The 12,235-nt window shown below is 60.9% G+C and overlaps 1 protein-coding gene across 9 annotated transcripts in view; it reads right to left on the reverse strand.

Moving 5' to 3' along the window:
- Window positions 1-9,341: 9,341 nt before the first annotated feature.
- Window positions 9,342-12,235, reverse strand: part of PRPSAP1 (phosphoribosyl pyrophosphate synthetase associated protein 1) — a 28,921-nt gene continuing 26,027 nt past the window's right edge. For all 9 annotated transcript variants that reach the window (XM_075441305.1, XM_075441306.1, XM_075441299.1 and 6 more), the window contains 2 exons: window positions 11,078-11,224; window positions 9,342-10,408 (listed from right to left, as the gene is read on the reverse strand). In XM_075441305.1, coding sequence (XP_075297420.1) covers window positions 10,250-10,408; window positions 11,078-11,224 — 306 coding nt within the window. In that variant the 3' untranslated portion in view covers window positions 9,342-10,249. The remainder of the gene's footprint in view (window positions 10,409-11,077; window positions 11,225-12,235) is intronic.

Genomic DNA, 12,235 nt, shown 5'->3' on the forward strand with positions numbered 1-12,235 from the left:
CTGCATCTGCGGGGTGGTGGTCTGCGTGCCAGGGGACCCTGGCTGCATCTGCGGGGTGGTGGTCTGCGTGCCAGGGGACCCTGGCTGCATCTGCGGGGTGGTGGTCTGCGTGCCAGGGGACCCTGGCTGCATCTGCGGGTGGTGGTCTGCGTGCCAGGGGACCCTGGCTGCATCTGCGGGGTGGTGGTCTGCGTGCCAGGGGACCCTGGCTGCATCTGCGGGGTGGTGGTCTGCGTGCCAGGGCGCACTGGCTGCATCCGCGGGGTGCTGGTCCGCGTGCCAGGGCGCACTGGCTACATCCGCGGGGTGCTGGTCCGCGTGCCAGGGCACACTGGCTGCATCTGCGGGGTGCTGGTCCGCGTGCCAGGGCGCACTGGCTGCATCCGTGGGGTGCTGGTCCGCGTGCCAGGGCGCACTGGCTGCATCCGTGGGGTGCTGGTCCGCGTGCCAGGGCGCACTGGCTGCATCCGCGGGGTGCTGGTCCGCGTGCCAGGGCGCACTGGCTGCATCCGTGGGGTGCTGGTCCGCGTGCCAGGGCGCACTGGCTGCATCCGCGGGGTGCTGGTCCGCGTGCCAGGGCGCACTGGCTGCATCCCTGCGGTGGTGGCCCTGGCATCAGAACGCTTTGTCTCCTTCGAGCGAGCGCCTCTCTCCTCAGCGATCACTGGCGCTCTCTGTGTCCCTGCTTGCACCGCCAGGGAGCCAGGATGTGGCCCTGGAGCCTCCTTGCTGCTCCTGGGCACAGGCTGTGTCCCTGCTCCCTCCAGCCCCAGCTCTGAGCCAGTCCCGTGCTGCTTGTCCACATCGGGGTGGGGGGGCTCGGCGGGGCGGGACTGGCCCCCCCTGCCCTCCTGGGAAGAGGAGCCAAAGGGCAGCAGGTTCACGGGCAGAGGCTGGGCCTGTCCTGCAGCCTTTTCCTGCGAAGGAAGGGAGGGAGGGAGGGGTCAGGGATTCAGCGCGGCCACGGAGCCGCGGGGGGACGGGACCCACAGGGACGGGATCCCCCAGCATGGCTGCCCAGCACCGCCAGCCCACGGACCGTGCCCCGACGCAGGAGGGCTGGTCCCCCCGAGGGAGCCGGGGACGCGGCCGCCTCCTGTCCCGCGGCAGGAGCCAGGCGTGCTCGCGGCCGTCCCACATGGCCGTCCAACGCCGCCTGGTCGCGGAGGCCCAGCAGCCGGCCGGCAGCATCCTGCCCGTTCCTCTGGAGCTGGCGCCGAGAGGGACGCCAGTCCGGATGGCAGGGAGCGATTGAAAAGGAGCATCCGCAAATGACCTTGGGCACAAGACGCTGGGCAGCTCTGAGCTGCCCTGCTCCCCACCTCGGGACACCCTTCCCACTCTTGCCTCCTCGTGTCCTTCGCGCTGGGAGACGCCGATGGCCGCGGGGCAGGAGCTGGGGTGGCAGGGCGACGGGGAGAGGGGCAGGGAGGGGGACGAGGGCTCAGCTCCCTCCCGGGGGCACCGGCGGCAGCTCACCGAGCCAAGCGCGTCCTCAATCATGCGGATCCGCTCTCGCATCGTCCGCTTTTCATCCTGCGTCCTCCTCATGCGCTCTCGCATCGTCTGGTTTTCATCCTGCGTCCTCCTCATCTGCTCTCGCATCGTCCGGTTCTCATCCTGCGTCCTCCTCATGCGCTCTCGCATCGTCCGGTTTTCATCCTGCATCGTCCGGATCTGCTCCCTCATCGTCCGGACGTCCTCTTGCACGCGGGACTGCGCCGCCTTCATCCCACCGATCTCCTCGAGGAGATCCTGGGAGAGAGCCACGGCCTGGGAGAGGGGGGGGCGGGGGTGAGCCCCAGGGCAGGGTCCCTGGGGACCGGGACCTCCACCCTGCCGTGCGCGGAGCCCGGGGGAGGGGGGGTCTGGCGCGGCAGCCCCCAGGGCACCGGCCAGAGCCTCTACCTTGGAGATGCCGCTCTCCTTGGCTGCCATCGCCGCCTCCACGTGCTCCACGTTGGCGGCCAGGGAGGAAACCTGGGAGCCACTGGCGCAATCCTGCAGCTGCTCGACCATGGCGTGCAGCAGCCCGTGCAGCCCCGGGAAGATGCTCCGCACGACCGAGGAGGAGGCCTCATCCAGCAGCTGGGCCAGGCTGTGCGAGGCCATGGCTGCTGCTCTGCCGGAGCAGACGGAGCCTGCCCTGGGGGGCCGCAAGCCTTTCTGCCTGGAGGGCACCTGGCTGGGCAGGGAGCCTGGCATCACGCAGCCTTCCTCCTCCTCCTCTCCGCAGAGACTGACCGGCCCGGGGGGTGACGGGGCACAGGGGAAAATGGGGCGTCTCCCGCTGCCAGCGACGAAGCCGTGTCCGCGGAGACGGCGGGCCCCGCCCCGGGTCCCTGCCACACAGAATCACAGAATCCCAGAATGTTGGGGGTTGGCAGGGCCCTCTGTGGGTCCCCCAGCCCAACCCCCTGCCCAAGCAGGGTCACCCACAGCAGGCTGCACAGCACCACGGTCAGGCGGGTCTGGAATATCTCCAGAGAAGGAGACTCCACAGCCTCCCTGGGCAGCCTGGGCCAGGGCTCCGGCACCCTCAGAGGGAAGAAGTTCTTCCTCGGGTTCAGCTGGAGCTTCCTCTGCTTCAGTTTGTGCCCATTGCCCCTTGTCCTGTCGCTGGGCACCACTGGAAAGAGTCTGGCCCCGTCCTCCTGACCCCCACCCTGCAGATATTTAGAGGCATTTCTAAGGTCCCCTCTCAGCCTTCTCTTCTCCAGGCTGAACAAGTCCAGCTCCCTCAGCCTCTCCTCATAGGAGAGATGCTCCAGTCCCCTCCTCATCCTCGTAGCCCTCCGCTGGACTCTATCCAGCAGCTCCTCATCTTTCTTGACCTGGGGAGCCCAGCACTGGACACAGCACTGCAGATGGGGCCTTCCCAGGGCAGAGCAGAGGGGCAGGAGAACCTCCCTCGCCCTGCTGCCCACACTCCTCCTCATGCACCCCAGGATCCCATTGGCCTTCTTGGCATCCAGGGCACGCTGCTGGCTCATGGTCACCCTGTCGTCCCCCAGCACTCCCAGTCCCTCTCCGCAAAGCTGCTCTGCAGCAGGTCCGCCCCAGCCTGTACTGGTGCCTGGGGTTGTTCCTCCCCAGGGGCAGGACCCTGCCCTTGCCCTTGTTGAACCTCATCAGGTTCCTCTCTGCCCAACTCTCCAGCCTGGCCACGTCACGCTGAATGGCAGCACAGCCTGTCAGTGCATCCACCACACCTCCCAGTTTGGTGTCATCAGCAAACTGGCTGAGGGTGCACTCTAACTCTTCATCCAGGTCATTGATGAAGAAGTTAAACAAGGCTGGGCCCAGTACTGGCCCCTGGGGGACACCACTACTTACCGGCATCCAACCAGACTCAGCGCTGCTGATGCCAACCCTCGGAGCTCTGCCGTTCAGCCAGTTCTCAAGCCACCTCACCGACCACTCCTCCAGCCCACACTTCCTGAGCTTCCCTAGGAGGATGTTCTGGGAGACAGTGCCGAAAGCCTTGCTGAGGCCGAGGTAGACAACATCCACGCCTCTGCCCTCATCTACCCAGCCGGTCACGCCATCGTAAAAAGCCGGGCTGACGCCTCGGCTCCAGGAACCGGCAGAGCTGCAGGCTCCGCAGCTCTCCAGCGACCCGCAGGGACTGGGCAAGCTTTCTCGACAGCCCTCGCCACGGGCAGGAAACGCTGCCAGAGCCCGACCACAGCCCGGGGCCGCGTCGGCGCAGCGCTACAGCTACAGCAACGGCGAGGGGAGGCTCTTGGGGCAGAAGGCAAAACGCTGAGCTTCCACGCTGCTGTGAGGGCAAGCCAGGCCCAGGCTGGGCCAGCTCGGGCAGCTGCTGCGTCCCAGCTGCACCGGCCCCAGCCCACTCCTGGGTCGGGACAAGGACCGTGTCACAGAACAGCGAAGGAAACCAGGAGTGACACCAGTAATACCGATTAAAAAAAGGGTCTCCTGTCTCATCTCACTGTGCCCTCTGTCACCTTGCAGCCACCACCCCTTGTCCTATCACTCCACGCCCCTGTAAAAAGTCCCTCTCCAGCTCTCTGGCAGCCCCTCCAGCCACTGGCAGCTGCTCGAAGGTGTCCCCGCAGCCTTCTCTTCCCCAGGCTGAGCAGCCCCAAGCCCCAAGTCCTCGGCATTGCTGCTCTCACTCCATTCTCCACCCAGCCTGGATCTGGGCTTGGGACTGCTCCGACCCATGCTGGACCTTGCCCTTGGCCTTGTCACTCTGGACGGCATCCCTTCCCTGCAGCGTCTCGACCGCACTCCTCAGCTTGGTGTCACCTCCAGACTTGCTGAGGGTGTTCTCAATCCCACTGTCCACACCACTGACAAAGATGTTAAAGAGCGCCGGTGCCAGCACCGACCCCTGAGGGACGCCACTCGTCACGGGTCTCCACTGGGACATCGAGCCCTTGGCCACAGGTCTCTGAGTGCCACCACCCAGGCAATTCCTTACCCACCGAGTGGTCCGTCCCTCCAATCCCCGTCTCTCCAGTTTGGAGAGAAGGAAGCTGTGGGGCACCGGACGGCCAGAGATCAGACTGGCTTGGCAGAGGGAGGGAACTGGGGAAGGGGGGGGTGTCTGGGCCAGGGCGTCGGAAGCAGGGGCTCCCCCAGAAACGCACGGGAACCATTTTCGAGGTGAAACGAATGGAGGCCGCTGTCGGCACCCCGGATCATGGCCCCCGGGGCACGGAGCCGCTGGGGCCCCCCCGGCTCTGCATTTCCCGGGTGCTTCTTGCAGCGCCCAGAGCAGAGCGCGCCTCTCCTCTGCCTTCCGAAACGCAGCCCGGCTTCCTGCACAGACCCCCCGCACCCCGGCCTCCCTCCCTCCCTCCCCACCCCTCCAGGCCCGGGGCCAAGCAGCACTGGCGGCCGGGATTTAGCAAGGTGATGCGTGCCCCGTCCCTCTGACCGCTGTTCACGGCCCTTCCCCGGGGAGGGGGGGTGCGGGGGGGTTTCACAGTTACCAAACCAATCTTGCTTGAACAACCAAGAAAAAGGAAATGAACCCAAGAAAAGCAGGTAGAAGGTTTTTTATTAATTGAAAAAGAATTTAAAAAACCCCAACAACAAACCACTTCTTTACCAGCAGTGGTCCCTGCCCTTTCTCTGTGCTGGGAGGGGGTCCCTGGCAGGGCACCGAGAACGGGGGCGAGCCCCCCCATGCTGCAGCACCAGCAGTGGGCACAGGGCCCCCCAGGAGCCGCCGGCAGCCAAGGGGGGGGCGGGCGGGTTGTTTCTAGGGTGCAGCTGGGTTCCAGCAGCAGCAAACGGGGGAGGTTTGGGATCTGCCCTGCCCTGCTTTGGGGAGAAGATCCAGCAGCAGAGCAGGATTTCCAGGGGGGCAGCCCCCAGGGACACCCCACAGGGGGGTGGGGGGGTGAGGGGGTCCTCCCTCGGCCGCCTCTGGGGTTCTCCCCCCTCCCGCTCACCCGAGAGGGGCCCCGCGTCCCGTCCCCCCCCGCACACAGCCCCACGTCCCCAGCTGTGACACCCCCAGGCCCCCCCCCGCGTGGCAGCACGGCGCTGGGCGAAAGCAGCCCCGAGGCCCCGGCGGAAGGGCTGTTCCCGGTTTAACGGCGCTCCCCGGGAGCACCACGGAGCCCCTTCCTCAGCAGCCGCCGTCCCCGCCGGTGCCGCCCGGCAGAGGCGGCCGCTGCCTGGGGCCGGCGCGGGCTGCGGGGGGGGGGCGGCGGGGTCGGGGGGCGAGGGGCTGGGGTCGGCAGCTGCCCGTCCCGCCGGCCCCGGGAGATGCGGCCGGCCCGGCCCCGCGGCTCCTCGCCGTCGGGCTGGGGAGCAGAGCGCGGGCTGGCTGAGCCGCGGCGCCGGAGGCAGCCCCCGGGCAAGGCTCCCGCGGCCGGCTCGCCCTGGGGAAACGGAGGCGCGGCCCCCCGGGGCTCAGCAGCCCCCTGCCAGCCCCCGCCGCGGCCCCCCCTTTGCCGTCCCTACCACTCTGGGGAGCAGGGCGCGGGGCTGGAGCTGTCGCGGGGCGTCGGGCGGGCGGGGCTGGAGACGCGGGCAGCGCTGCGGCGGGTGGGGGAGGCTGGGCCGGGCCCCGCAGCGCTGCGCCGCGGGACCCGCACTGGGCCGCCCGCTCCCTGCGGGACGGGGCAGGGCAGTGCTCAGCGCTCGGCCCCGCAGCACCCCGTGCTCCCTTCCCCCCCCTCCTCTCCGCAGAGACTGACAGGCCCGGGGTGGGGGGGCGACAGCGCAGAGGGGACAGCGCGGCATCTCCCGCTGCAAAGGTCGCTGCCGGTCTGCGGGCTGAAACTCATCTGGGCCCTCTGCTCTTCGGCAGCCGCTGCCTGCAGCACACGTGCGGGGAGACGCAGCTTCCACGCAGGGAGCACAAAGCCCCGCGCAGAGCTGCCGCCTGCCGCTCCCCCAGCCCGGCCCGGCCGCGGGGCCCGGGGGAGAGCAGCCCCCCCAGGAAGCGCTGCCGGCGAGTTCGGCTTGAGGGCTCACACAGCAGGACACGTTTTCGCCTCTTTGCAAAGCTGCGAGATCTCCGAGATCTCCGTTTGCAGGCGTTAAAACCGAAGCATCGAGCTCTAGGCAGGGCTGGGTTTGAAGCAAAGCCTGATGATGGAGAACTCGGGCTGTGGGTAACTCGGGCCGTGGCCCTGAGGACAACCCAGGGGACTCCGGCACAGCCCTCTGCTCGCTGGTGCCGCGGGTCCGCGCTTTCTCCCCCAATGCAGCACAGTAAAAGCAAGCCAGAATGGGGCAACAGCACCCAGCAAGCCCCGACCTTGCTTCTGGCAGGCCTGACAAGTTTGAAGGGGAGAGAAGAGCCATACTGCTCACGTCTTGAACGCTGCCTTCCAGTAGGACCAGCACAGTCCACTACTGCCTCAGGACAAGCGGGCGTTCCTAGTACTTTGAAAATGTCCGTAGTACTTTGAAAACGCAGGACAACCATCAACAGCCTGAAGACCTCATCCAGCCCTGCGGGCACAGGCTGCGTTCCCAGCCACCCGGTGGTTGCTTCCACCGTTGTAAGCACACGGCGCTTGCCTTGGCAGGTTTGGGGCAGTGTGACACCACCAATGTGCCAGCCTTCCCCAGATTTGTATTTCAGCCATCGTCCTCCATACCGCAGAGCCTGTAGCCACTTGGCTTGCTTGACTGCAGCACACATTTCACATTCGCAGATAACCTGTGCGATGGTGTCCACCATCAAGTCCATCCCTCGGTCATGTCACGTCTCTTCCTTGATGGCCTGAGGTGTCGTGGGCCCACTGAGCTATGAACATTTCACCCTTCTGTTGCCAGTCCAGATCCACTTGAGCCGCTTTAATCTTCGCAGCCTGATCCACTTGCTTGTTGTTCTGACATTCCTCTCCAGCTCCGCTCTTGGGTACGTGGGCATCTACTTGACATACTTTCACAACCAGCTTCTCTAGCCAGGCAGCAAGGTCATCTTGCCAGAACGGGGCAGCCCAGATGGCTTTGCCTCTGCGCTGCCAGTTGCTCTGCTTCCACTGCTGTAGTCACCTCCACAGGGCATTGGCCACCATCCATGAGTCCGCCTAGAGACAGAGCACTGGCCACTTTTCTCGTTCAGCAATGGCTAAAGCCAGCTGGATGGCTTTCACCTCTGCAAACTGGCTCGAGTCACCTTCTCCTTCAGCGCTTTCTGCGACTTGTCGGGCAGGACTCCGCACAGCAGTCTTCCACCTCCGATGCTTTCCTACAATACAACAGGACCCATCAGTGAACAGGGCAGACCGCGCCTCATTTTCTGGTAGTTTCTTACACGGCGGGGCCTCTTTCGCACGTGTCACCTCCTCCTCTGGTGACATTCCAAAATCCTTGCCTTCTGCCAAGCCCACGGTCACTTCCACAATCCCTGGGCGACTGGCCTTGCCCATTCGGGACCACTGGGTGATCACGGCGACCCACTTACTCCACACAGCACCAGTTGCATGACACGTACAGGGGACCCTCCCTCTGAACATTCAGCTCAGCACCGGCAGTCGGGGTGCCAAGAGGAGCTGTGCTTCAGTGCCCACCACTTCCGAAGCAGCTCAAACGCTTTCACATGCTGCCAGTAATTCTTTTTCACTCCAAGGAGAGCGTGCCTTGGGTCCTCGGCACCCCCAACTCCAAAACCCCAGGGGTCGACCTTGAGCCTCCCCTGCTGCTTTCTGCCAGAGGCTCAGGGCAGGGCCATTCTCCCCGGCTGCGGTCTAGAGCACATTGTCTGCATCTTAGTCCTGCCCGGAGTGGCCCAAGGGCTACGGCACGAACTATCTACTAGTTTGTTCAAAGGCTTGTCATTGCTTGGGGCCCCATTCAAAACTGTTCTTCCAGAAGAACAGTTAGACCCCTGATAGAGGGGTCTTAGAAGCTGACCCTAATTTGGGATACGCATCCTCCAGAAACCCACCCCGAAGGCTTGTGTTTCCTTCTTGCTAGTTGGTGGAGACATAGCTGCCATTTTGTTGTCACATCCATTGGGATCTGACGATGCCCACTGTGCCATTTTATTCCTAAAAACTGGATCCTTTGTGCAGGTCCCTTGACCTTACTTTCGTTTATGGCAAAACTGGCTTTCAGGGGGATTTGGATTATTTTCTCACCTTTCTCAAACACTTCTGCTGCTGTATCGCCCCACACGATGATATTGCCCATGTACTGCAGGTGTTCCAGAGATTCGCCCTGTTCCAGCACAGTCTGGATGAGCCCACAGCAAATGTTGGGGCTGTGTTTCAACTCCCGGGGCACAGTCAATTCCAGGGGTACTGGACATTCCTCCAAGTGACCCTGTTCTGCAAGACCAACTCTCCCATGCTGAGGCACGCTTCTTTGCCTGGTGTTTGAGGCTGGTCCTGCTCGCAGAGTCACTGCCTGCCCCTTGGCACCGTGCACTTTTGAGATGCTGGGAGTACGGAAGAGAAGCGCGTAGGCAGAAGTTGAAGGCTCAGCAAAACTCAGCTACGGCCTGCTAGAGATGGCCCGTCCTCAGCAGTGCTCTTGGGAAGCAGCTGCCTCCAGCAGGATTTCTTCCTCACATCAATAGCCCAGGAAGTGGGACAGGTTTTACTGGTGTGTGTTTATCGGCCTCATCAAGGCACAAGATCACAGTTTGGGAATTTACTCTTACAGCATCCTGGAGACAAAGCCCTTCCCAAATACCCTGTACGGCTTTCTCAAGCACCCCCTCCAGCCAAGGACTAGTGTCACTCCAGAAAAGAGCAAGCAGAGAGTCCTACTTCCCCGCAGAAGGCGGCTGCAAGCTGCCAAGGGAGCCTGGTCGCAGCAACAGCCCCTCGCTACAGCCACAGCAGCCATTCAGAGAGCACAGGGCGCACGGGAAGCACCAAAAATGAAAAATCCTATGCTTTTTATCGCAGGTTCAGTGTTATTGTTTTGGAGAGTACAGCTGTATTAGCGGCAGATATTGTTCCAACTCCCCTTTCCCCCTGTGACTGCCACAACTCACCAGCAACAGGCGACTCCACAAACTGCGCCTGGTTTTGCAGTGCAGGTAAGTGTTCTGGTGAGGACCTAGACCCTCACATGACTTGCCACTGAAGAACAATAATGATCCAAGGCTCATGAAATGAAAAGGTCAGCACATTAACTAGCACCTCTTGCCCTTCTGGGAGACACATGTGAGCTTGTTCCCAGCGCTTTGCAACAAGGATGCGAGCAGCCATGAGAATGGGTTGCCCTAAACTGCCCTTTCTGGACGTTCCGCTTAAATTTTGATGAAACTCCTTGCTGTGCTAGAGAGGAGAGGCCACTGAACTGGCAAGGAGCTGCTCTGTTGCTCAGCTCTGCCAGCAGCAAGCAGTCTTGCCCAGCTGCCTGAAAGAAGCAGTCCCTTCTGCGTGCTCAGGTGAGTCACAGTCAGAAACAGACATCCAAAGGCTGCCTCCTCTTGTCTCTATTCCCTTCTTCTAAGAGGACAGTTACTTCTTTTTTGCCTTTCTTTCCCCCACTACAGGGCAAGAGATACCACACTAAAAGAAAATGAAAAATTACAGGAACTTAAAAATTCAACGCCACGTCACTTCATCTCTCAATTCAAGATGTCATCCTCCCCACTGCCAGGGTCCTCTTCTGTACACCTGTACAGTGCTGGTCAGGTTCATTTTTTGTTTTAGATCTCATGGCTCAAGACCCTGAAAACTATCATGCTCCTACAAGAATAAACAGCTGTGTTATGCCTATAATTTACGGTATTGCCTTTTCATGCATATTTCCTTCTCTTGTGGAAGCCAGCACAGGGGCAGTGCCAAGTCTAGTCATCAACAGTGATGTTTCGAAAGAGATAGGCCATGGACTCGCCGTTGTGGATCCGTCGGATGGCTTCCGAGAGAATCAAACTGATATCCACAGTCTTTATCTTGGGGCACTGCAGCTTCTGCACCTCGTGAGGAACGGTGTTGGTTACTACCACCTACAGAGTGCCAGAAAGAAAAAACCATTAGTTGTGCCGCTGACACACTCACTCACACTGAACAGCTACGCTAGATATACTCCACGTGTGGTGTGTACCTGCTGTTTCACAGTTCAGGGCAGAAATCCTTGCACGGTAGAAAAAAGTATTACAATTCATGGTCTCCCCCACATGACAGTCAATCTGTTGAGGGGACCAGCATTACCATCACTCTACAACAGCCACCTCCACATAAGCTGATGGGCCCATTCAGATTGCAAGATCTGACAGGTATGTTACCAAGGGCAAGGTTTGAAATCTTATCCTCTTCTTGTACCCAACAGCCCTTCATCAGCTAGAGGAGAGGGACAGGTCAAGGCCTATACAGTGAGAAAGCAGTCACAGGCACCCAGCTGCGGCTACAGAACTGTCCAGGCAACAATGACTAATATCCGTGCATTAGGGAGAAAACATACACGGAGAAGCAGATCTGATCTGAAAAAGTCTTCACCACACACACTTTTTTTTTTTTTCTTCGCACCAATGAAGAACCAGCTGACTGAAAGCATCTGATTAAACCAATCAGTTCAGAGGCGAGCTACACGGCAAGGTCAGAACCTCAATTTCTGGTTTAAATCAATCCAGCCACCAGAGCCAGCCCTTCCTCCACAATCCAGAAAGTGGACGCACCTCATCGATGGAGGATTCCTCTATGAGATGGGGGGCATCTGCTGACAGCAACCCATGAGTAGCCATCACAAAAATCTTGTAGGCTCCACGCTCTTTCAGGATCTCAGCAGCAGCTACAAAGCTTTCCACATCATCGATGATGTCATCCTGAGAAGAAACAGAAGTAACATCAAAACCAGAAGTTTACCATGCCCGCAGGGCAGGAGTGACTCTGTAAGGTACTGTGGCTTTGGCCATGCACACAGCTGAAAACCAATAATCCCTGGCTACTTCAGCTGCTGTTGAGATGCAAGGACAGTCATGTGCATGACTTCAATCTGTGCACACCATTTCCCTTATTTAGGGGCCCTTTTGCTAGTGTGCAATACAAATAGTGTCTTGGAAACAAATCAGTCCCTGCACGTGCACACACAGAAACAGACTCGCCTAGCGGATGAGGGAAAGGCTGTGGATGTTGTCTACCTGGACTTTAGTAAGGCCTTTGACACTGTTCCCCACAGCATCCTCCTGGAGAAACTAGCTGCCCATGGTTTGGACGGGTGTACTCTTCACTGGATAAAGAACTGCCTGAATGGCCAAGTGCGGTGGTGAACAAGTGGTGCTCCCCAGTACTCAGTTTTGGGTCCAGTTTTCTGTAACACCTTTATCAATGATCTGGATGAGGGCACTGAGCGCTCCCTCAGTAAGTTTGCAGATGACACTAAGCTGGGCGGGAGTGTCAATCTGCTCGAGGGTAGGAAGGCTCTGCAGAGGGATCTGGACAGGCTGGATCAATGGGCCAAGGCCAACTGTGTGAGGTTCAACAAGGCCAAATGCCTGGTCCTGCACTTGGGTCACAACAATCCCATGCAATGCTACAGGCTTGGGAGGAGTGGATGGAGAGCTGCCCGGTGGAAAAGGACCTGGGGGTGTTGGTCAACAGCCAGCTGAACACGAGCCAGCAATGTGCCCAGGTGGCCAAGAAGGCCAACGGCATCCTGGCTTGGATCAGGAATGGTGTGGCCAGCAGGAGCAGGGAGGGGATCGTGCCCCTGTACTCGGCCCTGGTGAGGCTGCACCTCGAGTGCTGTGTTCAGTTTTGGGCCCCTTACTCCAAGAAGGACATGGAGGGGCTGGAGCGTGTCCAGAGAAGGGCAGCAAGGCTGGGGAGGGGGCTGG

Source organism: Opisthocomus hoazin, chromosome 21 (assembly GCF_030867145.1).
Source record: "Opisthocomus hoazin isolate bOpiHoa1 chromosome 21, bOpiHoa1.hap1, whole genome shotgun sequence".
In the NCBI taxonomy this organism is placed as follows: Eukaryota; Metazoa; Chordata; class Aves; order Opisthocomiformes; family Opisthocomidae; genus Opisthocomus; species Opisthocomus hoazin.